The following is a 21,268-nucleotide window of genomic DNA, read 5'->3' on the forward strand; positions in this document are numbered from 1 at the left end:
CTTAAATTTAGATTTTCTTCTTTTCTTTTTTTATAGAAAACGCGGTACGGGACCTACGTCATGTTGCTGCGAGCTAAAATCCGAAGCGGCGAGGAAGACCTGTCTGTATTCGAGTCTCAGCTTCTGGAGGACAACGGGCTGCAGAGGGCTCACTCCAGCCCCACGCTGCAGGACAGCAGCCAGGCCAGCCTGGCCAGCAGCACCAGGGACGGCGGCAACAGCAGCAAAGCCAGCGGCTGCAGCAGCAAGCAGCGGCAGGAAGGCCAGAGACACAGCTACCGACAGGCCGTCAAGAAGTGAGACGGGGCGGGGGCGCCGGGAGCGGCACGGCGTTGCACTGCCAGCGGCAGGCTGTCTCCCTGCAGAGGTTTTGTTTGGAGCTCTGCTTGAAGGGGGTAGCAGGAGTGAGGGTCTACCCCACGCCTTCCCCCAAAACACGAGGCCCTACCCGGCACCCCAATCTTCTCATCTAACCGAGGAGGTGCAGATCCTGTGACTGGCAGACAGGCTAGTGCAGGAGGTGGGAGGGAGCGCTGGGAGGTCATGGATCTGCAGACGAGGTGTCTTTGAGAACGTACGCTGGGTGCCGCAGCAGACTGTGAGGCAGAGAGGCTGCTTACGGATCGGACGGGGCAGCGCACAGGGACCTACATCCAGCATCCTTTCCGTTTTTTCTTCCCCTTTTGTTCTTTCAAGGCACCTCCGGCCGCGTTCTCACACCTTTTTTCTTGACCTTACACTCCGTTTTTTGGGACCAAACATGTTTACACACACTTTGAATTGTCATCACATTATAGACGACTGATGATTTGATTTCTGTTGAATTTCTGCCGCCGCTCTTGAGGTGAAGCGCTGTAATAATAATTTAAAAAAACAAAAAACTTAGGAAACATCACCAGGTCTACGGAGCCATTACATTCCAGCTCCTTTTTTTTCCCACCACGGTGTGTTCACATTCCACACAGGAGCTGTAAATTCCAGCTTTCAGCTCCTGTATGTTTCGCTGAAGGTGGTTTCCAGTTAAATAAGTGTGCGGCTGCAGTATGCGACGTGGCCGCTGCGTGCAGCTCGTCTTTCCTCCTTTCTCTAGCCGCTGACGGCCAACTAGAGGCGACGACGTCAGCAGGAGTTCACAGTCCTCCTGATATGCAGCAAAACACTGCATGACACAAAGAGAAAGAGGTCTTTTTTCTTCTTTTTTTTTGCTCTACTTGAACTCGAGCATCTCTTGCTTTTTGCTTCTGTCCTGTGATGTGCTTATGTTCTCTTTCTTGGCCGAATGTTGTTTTCTGCAGTGATCCGCATGCCTGCATCCAGCACTGCTTCTTTTAGGGCTTTTTACTACTTTGAAGGCAAAAATCTGAGAGCGGAGAAGCTGCTCTCGGTGAGGGGTGGGGAGCAGGTTCGTTCAGTCACTCTCCTCATGCCAGTGCCATACCCAACACGTGTAATCTTCATCTGTACTTATAAACCCGACTCACTGGACAGACCCTGAATGTTCTTTGTTTTTCGATATTTTTACAGTATTTTACAGTCATTTGTTGGTGTTGAACTTCATGTGTATGTCAAGTGTATGATGAAATATCTCTTTGTAAACATCCAGGATATGTTGTATATAACGCACCATATATTGTAGTATATATGACAGTATATTTACAATATATTCAGCACACTCATGAGAAGCTGCATTGGGTATACACACACACAAGTCTGGAAATCGCTACTTGGTAATCACATTATTTTATTTTTTCTTACAAACTTTATGAATATTATCAAAATAAGTCTATCAAAGATTAGTAAGGGTGAGTTTTTTGCAGGATTTTAGTGTAAAAAGAAAATTCTTGTGAGGATTTAAGCTCCAGTGGGAACTACTCCAAAGACAGATCATGCTCGAGGTCCTTTGAGAGTCAGCAGCCAGCTTGGTAACACCCCCCGGGCAGTTTAGTTAATCCCCCCAAATAAAATGAATTAGGGAGAGAGCCTTAACTCTGATTTAGTGGTCTCTGAGACGCATCAACTGGACTTTTAAAGAAACCGGTCAAAATATTAGGTTTAACAGTTACACTCCTTCTACCCAACACTGTTAACATCTCTGTTTAACCCACCATAGACTTATGCTGTCAATACCATAAGCCAAGAAAAGTACTCTCCTCTTTTCTACGATGAAGAGTAGATAAACTCGCCACAACACCGGTGAAATTTTGCAGATCCAAAGATCTTCTAAATACTTGAACTCATAGTCTCTGCACTTCCTGTTTCATAGGGGCACTTGTGAGATAATCCATGATGATTGGGGATCTACGGAGGCCAAAACAGCAAATTTTGTGGTGTAAACATTTGTTATTGTTATGTTTTTGAAAGAAGAGATTAATCTATAGTTCAGTTTTTTACTATTTTTATCTTATTATTATTTTTTTATTAGAGATGTAAAAACTACCCTGAGTCACTTTATGGAATCTGTGAATTTGATTTCAAACAGGAAGCCTGGAAAATGCAGTCAGTGACTGCAGCGTGCGTGTGGTGAATCCTTGTCCCACCAATCAGCATGCGTTAGCAAAATGTCAGCAGTTAATTGACAGTTTTAGTCTTTCTGGAAAAATAAATTGGAAGCATATTTTATTTGCAGACATGTTATCTGTACTATATTTCTAAAAACTAAAAGAAGTGTGTTTTGTATTTTCCTTTGTCTAGAAGCAAGTGTACATATTAATTTTACCTCTAATTCATTAAGGACTTTCTCAAGAGTGCCCCTTCTGCATTCCTTCCTGAATCGCATTAAATTTCTCTACAAGAGTATTAACAGAAAGTGGAATAACTCCCCCAGATCAGCTCTGCAATCTGAATGAAAGGATAAAGGGCTTTAAATTTAATAATTGCGTCACAGAGACAGAAAAACTGGATATTTAGTCAAATCTCATTTTGAAAAAATGCTTCAAAAGTTTGGCGACTTTACACTTGACTTCAAAAAGGGCTCAATCCAAAAGTGCAAAAACAAAAAAAAAAGTCTTTGATTATCCTAACAGAGCACTGAATAGCACTGCAAGTGCTCACACATTTTTCTACAATACATAGAAGATAAACCTCCTGCCAGGATACAGCTGAAACAGCAGCAAAACTTTACCGTTAATATGTGTGATGCAACAAAACGATTGGCTCATATCTCTCCGGGAACTCTGAGTGCCACGGCTTCTCTCTCTTATAATGTCTCATTGTTTGCCATGAGCTAATGGCACGATTCAAACTGGATCAGGGCTGATACTGTTGTAAAAGATGCATGGAAAAAAGAATGAAAACAGAATGTAAAAAAGAAGAAGACAAAGAAACTCCTTATTCAGGAGTGAGTGTGATTATGTGTTTGTGTGTGGGCGGACTGATCTAATTATGGAACCACATAATGTTTGGTAGCCATATACACTTCATAGCATTATTAATGCACAGCCATTTATTACTCAGGCTTTAAAACGACACCTTGAGCAGCTGCAGTGCCAGCGTCCAACCAGCAGGGAGAGCTGTCAGCATTCACCCATGTTCTTTCAGCCATAATCACACCTGCTGCACCTGCAGTGAATATGCACGGCGTCACCCGCTCGCCCGAGCAGGTTGGTGGGGGCGGGTATTGCAGGGCTAAATGAGATAGGACCTGTTTGTATTGTAACTACGGATGTCAAGTCTGAGTGTGTTTTGGGAGTGTGTGCTTATGTGAAAGGCTGCAGAGAGCCTTCCAGACCATCTGACTTTTATCCAGCGCCAAATGTGTTGTTTAAAGCTGTACAGTTTCTAGAACAGATGATTGAATATTCAGGCTTAAGCGTGTCACGGTGTAAGTCTGTTAATCATGTAGATACCTGCAGCGTAAAGCTGAATCTACCCAGAATTTTTGGTTATTGACTGTCATGTGAGTCATTTTAAGGCAGCATCCTCCCCAGAAGTCATCAGCCTTTATGTCTTTTCTTTGTCTTATGTGACACTTTTACTTGCTTTGGGGGCTTTTTGTAAGACAGAAGAAGCAGTTTAAAGACATTTATGCCCAATTTTCAGCAGCTTATTTCATTTAAAGCTCATTGCCTGCTTCTCTTGTCTGCACCTTTGCGCGCGCTGGTGGTATTAAAAGGTTTTATGTGTATATTGTTGCCATAACTGACCTCCTGTACATTTCGTGTAACTTTACAGACTTTATACTTGTGTGTTATTAGTAATGTTTGCTGTCTGTTATGTGGCCAAACTGTCAATAAGCAGCCAGACTTACAATGAGTACCTTAACACTGACCTATTCTGCTCATTTACAGCTATATATCTTCAGTCTTAGACTTAACTAGTGTAGCTTTGCATGATCCAGAGCTCAACAATAATCCTGGTTTAGCTGATACTGGGCCCTTGGGGAGGAAGGCATCCTCTGTCTGAAAATAAAACAGTTTTAGACAGAGGATACCTTCCTCCTTATTGGTTGCCTGTCGTAACACTTTACGCCACAGCAGGTGGGCGGGGCTTCTGTGCTCAGTTCACCTCATTAGGAATCACAGAGTTAAGAGTATCAGCAGCCACTTTGGATTTGGTTGATTTATACAAATAATGGCCGAAATATTTTGAAACTATGTCCGTGTTTGATATGAGCATCCATCATTCAAACAGAATATAAATAACAGTAAATAAGGAAAAGCATAATAGGTCTACACAGATAAAATGTGAAAACACTTGTCAGATTTTATCTCGAAAATCTACATCTCTTGTTATTGCATACACAAGAAACTGTTATCTATGTTACCCTAAAAGTAAATGTTTTTTGTGTGTGAGTTTTAGTCATTTTAGTTCGTCTGTGTTGACAATGTACGTGTCTCATAACAAGCAGCCAAACTGCACATGAATTTTGTGCTATTTTTATAAAGATGTATTCAAATTTCTGTTTTCTCTGTCAACTGCTGCTTCTGATGTCTAGGCTCAAATAACAGGAGAGCTGAAGGAAATTTCACTTTTTAAATGTGAGGATTTTCTGCTTAAATGTGAGGGAAGAGTTTTCAATAGCTTTTTCGTACCTTTATGCTAATATTTTATGATATGCCCTCAAATGGTTGATCAGAAATTCAATCAGAAGCTCTCCATTTTGTGCTTAGAGGCCAGATTACCCTGTTAATGGTGCAAATTCTCCAATATATGAGTATAATAATGAAACACCTGGAAGCTCGTGGGTTTGGGGACTCTTGGGGCAGTGGCCCATTCAACCTAATTTTGGTAATCCAGCACTGCTGTCTGCACAACATAACAATAAATATCATCTTTTTCAAGTTTTAGGGCTCCACAGACTCGATGCAAAAACATTTATATTTTTAAATATAAATGACAACATGATTTGACCTGTCAGAGCAGCAGGGCCCTGGGCGGTCACCCAACTGATCCTAAACTGGTTCTGGCACCAGATTTAAACCAAAATTAACCCTTAACCAAGCAACATATCAGCTGCATGCCTCATCTGATGCCTTAACCCGGGCAGCCTTTCATTCAATCAACAAAAACAGTGCTGACATTCAAAAGAGTTTAATAGTTGAAAGGTAACTAAGAATTAAACTCAGTTTGATTCAATGTTAGTTATATAGTACCAAATCACAACAACCGTGGAAAGGAAAAACTGGCAAACGTGGGAAGGAAAAACTCCCTTTTAACAGGAAGAAACTTAGAGGGAGAAGAGGCTTAGGGAGGGGCGGCTATCTGCTGCAACCGGTTGGTGGTGAATCTTAAACTCATAAAATCTCTTTCACAAGAGTGTCCTAGGCCAGCTTTAACCTCAAATATTAGCTCAATGTTACTTTACTGAGGTCGAACTCCTCTATCAGCTGCTGTGTTTTGCTATCGTTAATGCAGTTATCGGTGCACATAGCCTCCATACTATTGCCAACTCTGTGGCCAGATCAGTTTCACCATTTATTAACCGACTGTTTGGGGGATATAAAGAGCTGCACTGAAGTGCGATCCATAAAGTGCCAAAGCCAAACCAACAACAGCGAGAGCAGTCACTTAATCGTCTGTGGCTTTATATGCAGTACAGATTTAAAGCAGTTTAGAGTCTTCACTGTATCTCAAAGTTTTCCCCTTCCCACCGCCTCTCTCCATGTGTTCTCACCACTCACATACATCACAGAGCAGCAGCTGGTCCTCCATGGCACTGGTTAGCATAGAAATGCCTGGTTCCCCTTGATGACGCCTGCGTGATACTCAAGTCAAAGTGTTGCACCGTGTTCACAGACGTAGGATATCTGCAGCTCAAACTGTCTCTTCAGCGTGCACTTGTACATCACAGCCTCATTTCTGAATGTAAATAAAGCATGAGATATTACGGCCTGCTTTCATTTATATTATGGTTAGAGTATTAAAAGAAGGCTTAATATATAAGGTAGGTCAGCATTTTTCCCTGTCCTTGAGCTCATGGTCATTTCTCTCTTTTTGTTTTTAATCAATGTGAATGAAGGGAATGGCTATATTTAATGCTGTTGTATGCTGTCGTGTTTTAGAGACTTGAGCCAGCTCATACGAATCTTTTTACATGTAGAGGTCTGGTCTGATCCGTCTCAGTGTTTTTTAGACTGGTGCAGATAAGGCGATGTTCATTTTATGCTATACATACAGTGAGCTACATGTGTCACTGCCTTGTTATAACTCACCAAGGAAATGTTGTTTGTGAGCTTCTCACTTTGAGAAGCATAGGAGATAAAAATAAAAGTGTTTTGAAAGGTTTACTGCACGTGTGAACATCATTGCGTGGAATGTAAAGTGCCGTACTTAAGCGCTTTAGTCGTGTGCATTAGTTGAATGCTTCTGTACAAATTTCACATGTGAGACTTCAAAAAAATGTGCTTATAAAATAGAGTGCTTTAAAAATTTGCTCCACCTTGACCAGCTGCAGTATTAAAAGACAGCGTACATGTTAATATATGAGTTTGAATGACCCATTAATATAATACAGCACTAAAACAGGTGATTCTTTTACACAATGAGTAGAGTTTATGTTGATGTACTTTTTATCTTAATTATGGTATTAGATCCATCGCTGGTGTGCACAAGGAGCTGATTATACGGTTATCAGCTAAAATGTACTGTTTTTTGCCTCTATTAACACATCTCCAGGGAAAAATGACTGAAAAATCTAGCCAGTTGCCATCTTTTATTAACAGTCTATGCAACCCCTCTTTTCACAGTGGTTTAAGTGTTATTAAAACCAGCTGGTCACAAAATACACATTTGGGGCTCTTGGGGGAGTTTGCCATTTTGGTCCAAGTTCCACTCTAATGCACAAGATTCAAATTAATGTTTTAATTCTGCAGCTGAGGAATCTGAGTGTCCTCAGCTTACTCACAAAGCAGATTGGGTCTGGCCCAGTAACATACGCAAAAAACAAACAAAAAATCCTCATATACACAAAAATAAAACAAAATAAAGAAAACCGTCCTTCATGTGTGGTCCAAAGAACGGCTGGTAGAATAAGACTGGTCACACAGCCACAGCTGGACCTGCCTGGGTTTATGTCAGGTTTTAGTTCTGGCACCAGGTGTAAGCCTCATAAAACAACTGTCTCACTTACAGCTGGAATATTTATTAAATCACAATGTTTCTGTCCATCCAACCTTCATTGGTTGTATATTCTTACCAGACACCTTTCTAGTGCTAAAAAACATAACTCAGAGATTTTGGTCACAGATAAATTGAGATCAGACTAATGAACACCTTGCACATGTATCAGTAGTCAGTTAATATAACTGAAAGAATGACCAATATGGCAGTATTATTTTAAAAGTAATTTCACAAGCACTCCACTGTAGGCTTCCGCAAAATCTGCCAATCAGGAAAAAGTGGGCATTAATGGGGCGGGCTTTAAGAGCCAGGAGCTGTTCGGGAAGATGCTGGACAGGGGGAGCTGCGTAGCAGACTCTGGGGCAGTATAAATACGTATTTTGTTTAACTATGAATCAACAAAACTCTATTGGACCCCAGAATAAAAACACACGACTTAAAATAAACACAAAATGCCGCTTTTACACAGTCTTGACAGTGTTTTGAACGCAGTGGGCGTTGTGTTTTTTGAACGCACCCTCGTTTCATTTTCAAGAGACACAGCCGGGCTTTCTGGTGACGTTTATGTGGGGAAGTCCAGTGTCGCGGTGCTGCGTTGACCTGAAAACAAGACACACTCCAGTTACACCTTTCTACTGCACACAGCTCATGACACTTCCATAGAAACCACAGGTAAGTGTCAAAAAGCGCCGAGAAGCCTTCATTTTCTAACGCAAGGAAGCTAATAACCGGCTCCGTCTATTTCCTAGTAGGGCTACCGTTGGCTGGCTGGCTATGCTGTTAGCTAGCTGCTTGTTTGTTGACAACTATGAAAAACAAATGTGTATCTTGTTGTCTGGTATATTGAGTTGGGTATGTCTTGTCTATGAGTAGGCAGCCCACTTGTGTCACACTGCCACAAAACGTCAGTGGTAGCGTTTTTCATGCTAAATCATCGAGCTGACATTAGCCTAGCAGCCATTCCAGTATGTAGCCCTGCCCCTGTGTTTGATAGGTTTATGTGATAATCCAAACAGCGCAGTCACTTAATAAACTGACAGGGTCTGCTGTGTTTCTGTCGCGTGACTCAAATATAATTCCCACACTCCGGTACAGGCTGCGTGAACAACAATGGAGAGACCTCCCTTCAGGCAGAACCAGAACTTGGGGGACTGGGAACTGAAAGAGAGGCTGGGCATGGGAGGCTTTGCCCATGTTTACCTCTACCAGCATATGGTGAGTGTCCAGCCAGGAGAGTTCCTAACCCTATACGTAACTTAGGAAAGGAGGATATGGGTGCTGGAAATTGAAATGGCCTGTTTTGAAGTAATCACCACCTGCTTTTCCTTGACTGTATTTGTATAATAATGGGATGTCTGCTGTCTGTTTTGCAGCAAACACACGAAAAACTGGCTATAAAAATGTGTCGCCTGGAGCTTACACCAAGGAATAGGGACAGATGGGGCAGAGAGATCCAGATCATGAAAAAGTTGGTATTTATTTTTTGTTATTTTCCTTCCTTAGTGGCTTTTATTTAAACGTGTCACATCTGTATGTAACACTTCTTAGTGTCACAAAGGTGACACAAAAGTGCCATTTGAATCAAGTTCAGCTTTCTTGTTACCTGGCTTGACAAAACCTGAAACCCCAGTCAGAGATGATGAAGATCGCAGTGATGATTTAGCCAGGATAAATTTCATTCCTCTTGACCAATGAAGCGCTGGCTACTAAAGTCAGATGTTGTTAGATGAGTGTGGGATAAAGATCTAGAAAGAATACTAAAAATAAAGTGGCAAAATGCATCACTGGTTGTGCAAATAGGACAAGAGAGAAGTTAATATATATTACCCCAGTTGTGGATAAATGGCACTGCTCCCAAGAGGCAAGGGAAGTAAACCCTGGCAGAATATCTAGAATGGGGTTTTGGCCCTCCTGCATTCTGGTGTATCTCCAGTTGTTCTGACTATGTCCTACACTGGATCCAGGGTGGGCTCATCCGAGACAGTGAGGCGCTCACATCCTTACTTTAATCCAAGTCACTTGCAAATCATGACTACCAAGCCTGACCTGTGGAGTGTCTGCAAGAGCCTTTCTTTGCACACATATTTCTAATGTGCACTTTAGCTCTTGGAAGGTTAAAAACACATTATTGCAAAATGAGGGTGTTCATAACAGTCACGGCTGTTGTGGAAATCATTTTATTTTGTGTCAACATTAAAGTAAAATAGAATAATCTGTGTTCTTGAATTGTAAAACAGATGTATGAGCAGATGTTTATAAAGCATAAAAATATATTTATGTATTATCTCCATCATCAAATAAATACATGCTATTTTTTTTTCAGTGATGTCAATGAAATACAGCTCAGCAAGTTGCATACTAATACTCTAAAACTAATCTGTATCATACTCATCATATTGAAAATTGGAAAATCTGTGAAAATGTGGTGCTGTAAGCTGAGTTTTAAACCGAAACTCAAGGGTATATGTTCAGCTTATAACCATAGTGAGCATTGTTACCATGGTGATCTAACCAGGTAAAAAGAGAGCCAGCTTTGCGACAGTGAACGCGACACACCTTGCAAAGCTGGCTGGACTAATTTTTTGGCTTCCATATCAGGTTATGCTCAAAGTTTTGGTGTATAATTCACTTTAAGCACCACATTTTGTCTTAGTCATGTAATTGCAGTACGCTCCAAGTGTGATACAGATTCTTTGCTGAGGATCACCTTTTGGATATGAAACCTGCTAAGCTGGTTTTCGTTAACACTGCAGGATGAAGGTGTGCAGTATTTACAGCAGCTCAAGCTGTGCATCAAAGGAATTTAAATGTATTGTGTTGTTGATGTAGCCTGATCCTCATTTGCTTCCAAGTCTGTTTTACAATGAAGGAATTACAGCTAACAAAGCAAAAGACAGGAAGATGTTAAAGGCAGGATTAGAATAGAGTACATCAGAGGGACTGCTCAGGTTGAGCAGTTTGAAGACAAAGTTAGAGGCAAGGCTGAGATGGATTGGACATGTGCAGAGGAGGGATAGAGGATATATTGGAAAAAGGGATGTTGAAGGTGGAGCTGCCAGGCAGGAGGAAAGGAGCAAGACCACAGAGAGATATGGATGTAATGAAGGAAGACGTGCAGACGGTTGGTGTGAGAGAAAAAGATGAAAGGGATAGTTTTAGATAGAGACAGATGATCCGCTGTGTCGATCCCTAATGGGAGCAGCCGAAAGAAGAAGAGTGCAGATTGAAAAATTAATAAGTCTGCTTTTAGGATATTTATTACCAAGAATATTAAATCATTTGAGATGTCCGCTTTGATCTGGCAACAAACAAAAGTGATTCAACCCTCATCTGACATCTCCATGGTGATAATGTGCTTATATTAGCCTAACTAATCTGTAGCTGGAGCAATCTGGAGCTGAAGGAAGTTTTACACAAGGAAATGGTGAATGACGTTAGACTTAACAAGCAGACAGCATGACACAATGTGTGAACAGATAAAATGAAGTGTGCACTAGAGCTTTCTTTCCTTGTTCCTTGTTGTGGGCCTTCTGAGAACTCTGGCTTTATACAGTGTGATCTTCTTCACAGTTATTGGTAGTTATTAATCAATTTGTGAAACCCACAGGCTTGCAGATGCAAGAATGAGTTGCACTGTTATGCAGACAGTGGATGACTGTGCAGAAGTCTGTCTGGATGTCTTTAAAAAGTAATGTGGTTCCATATCTCTCACTCAGGTTAAATCATATCAATATCGTGACAGCCCAGGAGGTCCCAGAGGAGGTGGAGCCCATAGCCTTAAATGATCTTCCACTGCTGGCCATGGAGTACTGCTCCAGAGGAGACCTGAGGAAGGTGAGGGGGGGGGTCATTTAGATGGGATTGATATTATTTGGAGAGTTTAGAAATCAGAAAGAATATGCAGCAGACTTTGCCAGAGAGCTGTAATATTTTCTGTCCAGTGATAGTTTTGTGGGCAGTCATGAGTGCACAGCGAACAAGCTTTTAATAGGAAATTCAGCGTGCTTTCTGTGGCTCCAGTGTGACAAAATGTGAATAAATTCAGGCTAAAAGTAAGGATCAGAAGCCTTTATCGGTATGTGGATTTAAGTCACTGACCAGGGTCATATTTCACAAGCCCTGACCACAACTCAAAATATAATGAAAAAAAAATGTTTAAAGATAACAAAGGCAACAGATTAATGAGAAACAGTGAGCAAGACCAGAGCCTGGCACCTATAAAAGAGGATGATAAACAGGTGTGTGAGGCAGGTAGTGTTTGGAGTGTGGTCCCGCTCCTGAGTTTCACATAAAGTAAAATCAAAAGTGTGAAATATAGAAGCCACTGCACACAGTGACCAATATATAGAAGGTAATATATGGAGTGATAGTGTGAAGTTAGCTGATGTTATCTAAATAGCACTTTTCAACAAGATTGTTTAAAGTGAGTTATATAAGACGTACATTTCATTAAGTACACACACAAAGATAAATAGAATTTGAAAATAAGCACATCATATCAGACTTCTTCAGAACATTTCTCACCCTTTGGTCACATGTTCTAAAAAATACCGCAGCTCTGATAGGATTTCTTTTTCCTGATTTGCAGGTGCTGAGCAAACCTGAAAACTGCTGCGGTCTGAAAGAAAGTGAAGTGCTTTCATTACTTAATGATGTTGGTATGTGCATTGTTCGGCTTATTCATTCAGACATTTCTTCTTTTAACGTGTCATTGGCTTTGATTAAGTCTGACTTCTGCTCCAGGATCCGGTATCCAGTATCTCCATGAAAACAAGATCATACACAGAGATCTTAAACCGGAAAACATTGTGCTACAAGACATCAACGGGAAGGTAAACCAGCTACTCTTCCCTTTTTTTGACTGCTCTGTTTGACTACTTCTTCTTTTAGCTGCTCTCTTTAAGAGTCGCCACTGAAGATCTGCCTCCATATCATCTTTAGCATCTTCTCCTGTCACACCAACCCTCTACATGTCCTCCTTCACCACATCCATGAATCTTGTCTGAGGTCCTCCTCTTTTCCTCCTGCCTGGCAGCTCCATCTTCAGGATCCTTTATCCAATATATCTACTATCCCTTGTCAGCCTTGCCTCTCAAACTCTGAGCTGTCCTCTGATGTACTTGTTTCTAATCCTGTCTATCCCGGTCACTCTTAACATCTTCGCCGCGCCTTCCTGTCTTTTTGTCAGTGTCACAGTCTTGAGACATCACAGCAGGTCTCACTACCATCTTGTAAACAAACCCTCCCTGACACCCATCTCCACCCACTCCACTCTCTTCTTCACCTCTCTTGTGCACTGTGTGTTTTTCTTGGATGGTTGACCCCAGGTATTTAAACTCCTCTACCTTCACTATCTTTGCTCCTTGTATGTCCACATTTAGACCCGTCTCCCTGTCATTCACAGCCCGCTCTGTTTGACTGCTCATCTGAAATAAACTCTTTTTTTTATTCTGCAGTTGGTTCACAAGATTATCGACTTGGGCTATGCTAAAGACCTGGACCAGGGGAGTCTGTGCACTTCATTCGTTGGCACACTTCAGTACCTGGTAAACACTTAAAGCAAACATTTATTTATCCTCAGATAGTGTATGTTATGTGCTATGTGTTATAGTAATTATAGATTTTAAATCCTTGACTTTACTTTCTACCTTTTTATAGAAATGACTGAACAGGGTCATTCTGAAAAATCAATCTGTGCCTCCCACCTCACCTCTTTATAGGCAGCTTGATTTCTGTAATAACATCAGTATATTGATCTCGAGACACTAGCTCTATAATTTAGGCCCTTTGATTTGCTGAAAGAATTGTGAAAAACCTTTTTAGGACCAAAAGTTTTTTAATAAATTAAAAATGTGAACACCTGTATTGTGTTTTTTTTTCAGCTCATAGCCACGGGCTACATTCAGGAGTGTTAAATAATTGAATATGACTATATCAGAAAATTATCTTGACTTAGAACACATCATGGCTAGAAGACAAGCCTGGTATCACAATGTAGGTGAAAAAGCAGACCTGTCATATGATGTAACTTGTTGACCAACCACATGGTGATATAACCCTTAAAAAACTAATTTTTCTCCAGTGAACTATCAGAAAACATAACATACATCCAGGGTGGCAATGCTCGTCTCTTGTCTGTGTCATAAACATTGAATTGGTGCAGTTTTCTTACAGATATGATGACATATCTCATGATACTGATGCTCAAAGGTGGCTATGAAAAAAAACCCAAGATTGTAGCATTATAGATTGTGATACTTGGATCAGATGTTAACCTGATATAGTGGCAGTTTATTTATTTTATTTTTTATTTATATTTTTACATCTTGTTTCTTTCTCTGAAAAAGATGTCATGAAGGCTCAAAAAGTAAAAACTAATAAAAATGGTAACATTTCAACTCACCCCTACGTACAAAGTCAGCCTGTAACTCTGAAATAATATTGAGGGTGTAAATACAAAAGATAACACTTTGGATGGCTTCATTAAATACATAAAAATGACTGTATTAATATATATATTAAAAAAAATAGCCAATTTGCAGGTTCTGGGCTCCACTACAGTTTACCTGGATGAGTGGGTGACCCACGGCTGCTGCAGGGCCGTGGATTCACCGTTGAGATCATTTCTTGTGGGTCATTCCTGTCCACCCTTTTCTACTTTCCTGTCGACTCTCTACTGTCACATAAAGGATGGAAATGCCAAATAAGTCTTTAAAAAAGATCACTTCGTGTTTTATGAAAACACGAAACACTGTTGTTGTTTTTTTTCCTCTCTCCAGGCTCCTGAGCTCTTTGAGAATAAACCGTACACTGTGACTGTGGACTATTGGAGCTTCGGAACAATGATCTTCGAGTGCAGTTGCGGTTTCCGTCCATTCCTACACAACCTGCAACCTGTGCAGTGGTAAGTTGATCCTAGTCTGTGTCACTAATGTATGCGCTACTGGAAATTGGATGAGTCAGATGTCTGAGTAGAGTATGCAGGAGCCCAGCTCTGTTCTCATGTCAGATTTTATTCTACATCACATGTTTGTGCTTTAATTCGACTGAGGTACATTGAGAACTGCATCTTCTAAGTACTTCTAGTACTTTGTATTGAAAGAATTTGGTATTGATCCTTTCTGATCTTGTCTTCAGGGCCAGCAAAGTGAGGAATAAAGGTCCAAAAGACATCATGGCAGTAGAAGAACTAAACGGAGAAGTCAAGTTCTCCACACATCTCCCCTACCCCAACAATCTCAGCAGGTCAGCTGCAATCATTTTTACTGAGACATTTCCTTATTTTATTGAGCTGTTTGTCTCCTGTGAGGACAAATTAGTTTCTTCATGGTGTTGTGCTATAGTAATTTAAATGGAACGCAAAATAGCCGAGAGCATGTGAACTGTGGTTGTTGCTAATTACCCTCCCTGAAGACCTGTTTTAAATGTTTTAACCGGTGTTGTACAGGACGCTGTTGGAGCCGATGGAGGCGCTGCTTCAGCTGATGTTAAAGTGGGATCCAGTGCACAGAGGAGGCCAAGTGAACCATGAAACCAAGAAACCCCTGTGCTTTGAGCTCCTTGATCAGATACTGATTATGAAGGTGAGGCACTGGAAGAGCTGGCTCTTCAGTCAGTAATTTGCAATGACACGCAGTGCCTTAGAAAGTTTTAGTGTTTTATTTTTCTCATCTTAAAATTATAAAGACAAGAAATACTAAAGCTGCCACCGAAGCTTTCACTACTTTTAGGCATTTTACTGCTAATCTCACTGGACTGATTGTAGCGTTTGTATGTTTGGTGGGCCAATCTGAAAGAAAGAAGCTGTGCACCATCATTGTCACTCATACAGGAATTATTGTCATCTATTTTTCTTTTTAAGATTTATTATAAATCGAAATTCTTTTTATTGTTATGCTCTCTGTTTGCATTTGTTCCGCACGTCACATTCAACATGGGTCACCTGTACGTAACTTAACGGTAACCACCCACACGGCAGGTTTTTGCAGTTTACACAAACACAGGTAAAATCCAAAGTGACATTTAAAGGAGGCCTAAACATGCTAAGAGATACGCAGCGTTTTTTAAAAATCTGTCACATTTTTTTCTGTTTTGTTAGTATCAGAAATAATTTTAAAACTAAACAATATTGATTATTGATGATGTTTCAAATTCCAGAAAAACTTATTATAGATATAGAAGTACAAGTCATGTTCAAAGGTTATTTAGTCATTTGAATATGTTTTATAGGTCTTTACAGATTTGTGGCGATAAATGTTGATGGTAAAGCTTGCAAACTTGTGATGTACGTATTTAGACCCATACTTGAGGACTCGGATCTTCTTGGGATTAACTCTATGCCAACCTTTTTTAAGGGAGTTTGGTCTGGAAACTTCTGTTGTCTTGTTAGAAATATTGAAATAGAAACCTTGATTGTTTGTTTGTTTTTTGTTTTTTTAGCCAATGGGGAAATGTTTGTTTTTGTTTTTCTGAGCTCAGGATTACCCATATTTTTATATACCCATCCTTTACTTTCTCCCACTTAGTGTCTCAGTTCCTGTAATAGGGAAAAACTGACTTAGGGACAGTATTGATGAGGTGATGCAGAGTCTGTACATTGTCCTTCACAAACGTCATTATAAACTGTGCAGGTAGATAAACCAGACCAGAGGATTTCACTTGTTCTGGTTTCCTTCTCCCTACTCTACCGTAAATATGTGATTAGTGATGGGCTGCTTCTACGCAAAGGAGCTCCAGGCCTCATTCACAATGACCACTGGGTTCTTGTTCAGTTTGGTTTTGCAACAAAATCTCGAATGTTTCAGTGCTGTGGAGATTTTATATTCTTCCCCATATCTGACACAATCCTGTAATCCCACCTCATTTAAAAGCATCTTCTCTGTGACATAACAGAGGCCAAAAGTCTCAGTGGAGTAATGCTGTCAAAACACAAGCACACACATGTATTGTACTGTTTGTGTAGCAATTCTCCAAATCCATGTTTTGGTTTCTTTTGTCTTCTTGTGGGAAAGTGGTGTAAGTGTGTTGGGATGAGTGAGGGTTGTTAATAAGAATTCCAGTATTTCCAGTTTATGCTACACATTAGAGCTTTCACCAAACATAACATTTAACAACTTGAAATCTTTATAAAAATGAACTGGCTGGCCTCGGCTGTCACAGCCCTCCCCATCTTCCAGTTTTTAGTAATAAATTAATTCCAGCTCTTTGGTGAGGCAGCAGTTAATCAATATTAAGAATAATTAGATTCTTGCAGCCCTCTGCTGGCCCATGTACCGCGATACATACTGCAGAAAATGATAGATCACGAAGTAGTTTAGTTTATACTGACGGGTTTTCTGTTTTCAGGTCGTCCACATCCTGAACATGACCACAGCGCAGGTCCACTCCTTCCAGCTAACTCCTGACGAGAGTCTCCACAGTCTGCAGAAGCGCATCGAAGCTGAGACCAAGATCGAGGTGGTGAACCAGGAACTGCTGCAGGAGACGGGAGTGTCACTGGACCCCAGGAAGCCCGCTGCACAGTGTGTCCTGGATGGAGTGGTGCGTTGATTTAACCACTGTTTAGATGAATGAAAGGATTTTAAATCTAAATTTAAATTTTAAATCACACGTGATGATGTACAATAACTTATTATTAAAATAAACATACATAACAGCTTTGAGTTTTTTGATGAATTAAAAAATCATCATCATCTTCATCTTGTTATCCAAGGAGCTAAAGTTGCAGCTTATTGGCGGTGTTCCTCACTGGTTGTTATCCCTGGCCATGCTGTCTTTATATTTTGGGATACATCCATTGGCCTGATCCTGTCTCTCCTACATCGGGTGTCCGTGACAAAGGGCCGTGTTGTCCATCTGTTCACTTAATTTTATGTAGCTGTGTTTTATCTGTGCACCAACAGCAGTACCAGTGGTGGAGGGTCACTAAACTGAAAGTATTTCAGGCCTGTGACACCAGTGGCTTTACCAAAGTTTTTTTTTTATTAAATAAATAAATAATCCATACGATCACAGCAACATGAATATATAAATATCACATGATGTAGTCTTGAATCACTGTGGGGTTTGCTAGGGTTTTGTTTACGTCACTATATGACACCCATAAGTGTCTGCTTCAGCGCCTGTAAATCAGTTCGATCTGTCACAAATCACAGGGCTGAAAATCTTGATTGTTTGTTTTACCCATGCATGATTACGTTCTGTTACCTGCCAAAAAAAAGCAAAAAACAACCTGTGCTATGTTTTGGTTTGCTTATTGGAGCATATACAACATCAAGCAACGTGTTTAGAAAAATCTACATCTATCAATAATCACGACTCATTTCCCTCTAACTGCATCTATTCTGAGAGAATTGAAGTCACTCTCTTGAGTTGTAAAAAGACTACTTGAGATCTTTGTAATGGTTTTCTTTCCTCCTGTGTAGAGAGGGTGGGACAGCTACATTGTCTACCTGTTTGATAAGAGCATCACCAAGTACACCGGCCCCTTCAGTGCCAGACGTCTGCCTGAGAAAGTCAACACCATTGGTGAGTTCATATGAAGTGACTCCAGTTTCTGAAATGAAAAGGACTGTTACATGACAGGGTTGGCTCTCTTCTGCTCTGTATAAAAACTTTCATGGTTTTTATTTTCCCAGTGCAAGATGCCAAGACGCAGCTGCCTTTGGTGGTGATGAAGAAGGTGTGGGGTGAAGCTGTGAGCTACATCTGTGGCCTGAAAGACGACTACAGCAGACTTTTCCAGGGGCAGAGAGCTGCCATGTGAGTCCCATAACAAGCGTGTGTGATGTGCTTTAGCCCAGATCATGGTTTACAATGTGAATCCATGACAGGATTCAGAAATAACATCAGCTTTATGCGTCTGTGCTATTTAAATATTAAACAGTGTAAGTTGAGCTTTTTCATTAAGAGTGTTTTATGTTACATCCTAGCAGCGGACAACCAGATGTTGTGGTTTTGGTGAAGAATAGTTATTGTCAAACGCAGAAATAAAACGACCGATATTAGTTTCATATCAAATTAATAATATTAGTTTTTCTTTTCTGAGTTGGAGATAATACTCTGTTTGCTACGGATGAAAAGACACCATATTTCATTGCTTTACGATCCCACGTGCCAGCATCAGTAGCTCTGTTTATATTAGACTTTAATTTTAGTTCATAATTTTAAACAATTATGTTCAGCACGAGCCAGAACAAAAAAAGCTCGTAGCAGAAGAACTGAAAGTGGTATAAGGGTACTGTGTGTGTGAACGTGTGAGTGGACCATTAATGGTTGCATGCAGATTCCTTTTACTCTTGCATAATCCACTTCTGTACGTGCTTTGTGAGGTATTGGTTGACTCTTGGTTCCTTGTTTCTCTCAATGTGGCTACTATGTTGGTTTTTCAATGCACGTGAGCCTACTGCCGTTTGGGCCACATGTTGCTCCCGTCTGTCGGTGGTTGCCCTCAAAAGATGGGTTTGAACTTCACCTCAACCTCATCTTTGCTTTTTATGAGGTGTTTTTTTTTTTAATTATTTAAATTGAGTTCCAAGAAATCTCCTTTAAAAAGATATTTTTGTGGACTAAGTTATGAAGTAATCCTGATTACTAATCAGGATTAACCAAAATAAAATGGATTATGATTTCTGCTCTTATCCAGCAGCACACTTACACAGGCTTTAGATACCTGCATTATTTTCTGAGTGTGGACAAAGTGTAGAAATGGAGCAGGAAAGAAATTAACTTCCTGGTGACTCATGTGTACAAAAAGCCAACTGTTATTAGGCTGACATCATTGTTTTGAAATGTGACACACCAACATTTATGAAAGAAAGTGATAAGGCGCTGGGCACCGAGTCTCAGCACGGTGGCTCACTTAAAACGGGTTCAAAACTGAAACCGGTTCTCAATTCTGTTTATGCTATTTAAATCATTTCTCTTTGTTACGCTCACGACTTCTGCTTAGTAGCTAGGAATCCCAGCGTCTCCTTATTTATCTGCAAGTTTTTGTAAACCAAAAAAAAACATTTAATAGTTTTAGTAATTGCATTTGTTGGTCCAGGTTTTATTATTTGTACCTCGAAGCCTTAAAGTTGAGCCCTGAAGAAACCCATCTAAACATTTTCTGTAAATTTTATTCCAACATTTAACTGTTGGTTGAATATTTAGAGCAATGATTTAGTTGTCAGCTGAATATAGTTGTAGTGTCGTACACGCCCTTCAGCTCTGCTTATTTTCCAGTGTAATTCTTCCCGAGTCCTAGTTTGAATTCAACTTTCTGTTGTGTTGCTCCTCACACTCTGGTGCTTGTGACTGTTGCTCCTCTGGAAGCTTTAGCTGTGGCTGGACTGTCAGCCTGTCTTCTTCAGTCCTCCGCCTGATTTTACCATCTCCTCCTTTCCCCCTCAAGGTTGAGCCTCCTCCGCTACAACACCAACCTGACCAGGTGTAAAAACAGCATGTTCGGCTTCTCGCAGCAGCTCAAAGCTAAGCTGGATTTCTTCAAGAGTAGCATCCAATATGACTTGGAAAAATACAGCGATCAGATGCACTATGGCATATGTGAGTGTTTGCTGGCAGCTGTTTGCTCTTTGTTTCAGTAAACATGTTGTAGGGTGCTCGGTGAGCTCACATTTGTCTGATTTGTCCAAAGCCTCAGAAAAGATGCTGAAAGCCTGGCAGGAGAACGAAGAAAGAGCTGCAGCTTTTGCTCAGGTAACTCATCTCTTAAAAATAAGATACAGACTGGTAGTTGCTAACCAGCTAGTCCAGGCTCTTTCATGTTTTTTGTTTTTTCCTACTGGTTTACTGCAGTAGGTTTACCAGGTTGCTCTCATTTTGGACTGCAGCTGGTGAGAGTAGTTCTTCTGGTTCCAAAGTCACTTCTTAGGTGATCCCCTGACCTACAGTGAGGGCTGCAGACCAGAACAAGGACTACCTTCACCTACTGCAGTCCAAGATGGTGGAGTTGATGTTCATCTGCAGGATCACAGTCACTGAGGAGGCTCAGTTCGAAGCACTTTGCTAATGAAAACATTTGCCTGGATAAATGTATTAAATTCAGTTTAATAAAGAACACGTGTAGGAATCACTGTGATGTTTACCAGTGCAAAGGCTTCCTAAAGCAGCCTTTGGTTGATCCATTGTCTGTCCTGCAGGTGGCAGAGGTGAGCCATTTGGATGATGAGATCATGGCTCTGCACTCTGAGATAGTAGAACTACAGAGGAGCCCATATGCCCGACGCCAAGGAGACAAGATGGAGCAGCTGTGAGTATTAAAAGGGTTTAACCTGAGATGATTTAATCTGTGGACATTTATCAAGAGCCATCTAAATCCCACATTTCACCTAATTTAAAAGACATAAGTAACAGTCACTTGTTGGCCTTTGATTCTTTTTGGTTGGTTTGCATAATGGTGTCTACAGATGATTTTGACACTTTTTGGTTGTCCCCGCTTCACCTGAGGAAATGACCGGACGGTGCCAAAAACAATCCTACATCATGAATACATTTACATGCACGCTAAATATTTCAAATATGACACACACTTTGACTGTATACTGATGTACTTTGAATGCTTGCAACATGCTTTGAACTTGTGTACAGAGCATATGGAAATGCATCTAAATTTGACTCCCGGCTTCTTGCCTGTTTACAGTCCACTCAGTCACCAGTTTGTAAGGATGGTTGTGTGGTGTGCATAAATGTCATGATGGAGAATTTTTCC

At 40.7% G+C, this 21,268-nt stretch overlaps 2 protein-coding genes across 5 annotated transcripts in view; both read left to right on the forward strand.

Moving 5' to 3' along the window:
- The window catches only part of LOC120723035 (PH and SEC7 domain-containing protein 1-like), a 94,984-nt gene extending 90,879 nt beyond the window's left edge, over positions 1 to 4,105 (forward strand). For all 4 annotated transcript variants that reach the window (XM_040014288.1, XM_040014287.1, XM_040014289.1 and 1 more), the window contains one exon: positions 37 to 4,105. In XM_040014288.1, the coding sequence (XP_039870222.1) occupies positions 37 to 300 (264 nt within the window). In that variant the 3' untranslated portion in view covers positions 301 to 4,105. The remainder of the gene's footprint in view (positions 1 to 36) is intronic.
- A 3,761-nt stretch (positions 4,106 to 7,866) lies between these two features.
- LOC120723039 (inhibitor of nuclear factor kappa-B kinase subunit alpha-like) overlaps positions 7,867 to 21,268 on the forward strand; it is a 28,745-nt gene continuing 15,343 nt past the window's right edge. The window contains exons 1-16 of the mRNA XM_040014295.1: positions 7,867 to 8,229; positions 8,653 to 8,772; positions 8,931 to 9,025; positions 11,274 to 11,391; positions 12,146 to 12,215; positions 12,301 to 12,389; positions 13,014 to 13,103; positions 14,337 to 14,461; positions 14,695 to 14,802; positions 15,005 to 15,140; positions 16,903 to 17,097; positions 17,982 to 18,084; positions 18,195 to 18,318; positions 19,952 to 20,103; positions 20,195 to 20,256; positions 20,700 to 20,809. Coding sequence (XP_039870229.1) covers positions 8,668 to 8,772; positions 8,931 to 9,025; positions 11,274 to 11,391; positions 12,146 to 12,215; positions 12,301 to 12,389; positions 13,014 to 13,103; positions 14,337 to 14,461; positions 14,695 to 14,802; positions 15,005 to 15,140; positions 16,903 to 17,097; positions 17,982 to 18,084; positions 18,195 to 18,318; positions 19,952 to 20,103; positions 20,195 to 20,256; positions 20,700 to 20,809 — 1,682 coding nt within the window. The 5' untranslated portion in view covers positions 7,867 to 8,229; positions 8,653 to 8,667. The remainder of the gene's footprint in view (positions 8,230 to 8,652; positions 8,773 to 8,930; positions 9,026 to 11,273; positions 11,392 to 12,145; positions 12,216 to 12,300; positions 12,390 to 13,013; positions 13,104 to 14,336; positions 14,462 to 14,694; positions 14,803 to 15,004; positions 15,141 to 16,902; positions 17,098 to 17,981; positions 18,085 to 18,194; positions 18,319 to 19,951; positions 20,104 to 20,194; positions 20,257 to 20,699; positions 20,810 to 21,268) is intronic.

The sequence above is a fragment of the Simochromis diagramma genome, unplaced genomic scaffold, assembly GCF_900408965.1.
Source record: "Simochromis diagramma unplaced genomic scaffold, fSimDia1.1 OVJJ01000669.1, whole genome shotgun sequence".
NCBI lineage: Eukaryota > Metazoa > Chordata > Actinopteri > Cichliformes > Cichlidae > Simochromis > Simochromis diagramma.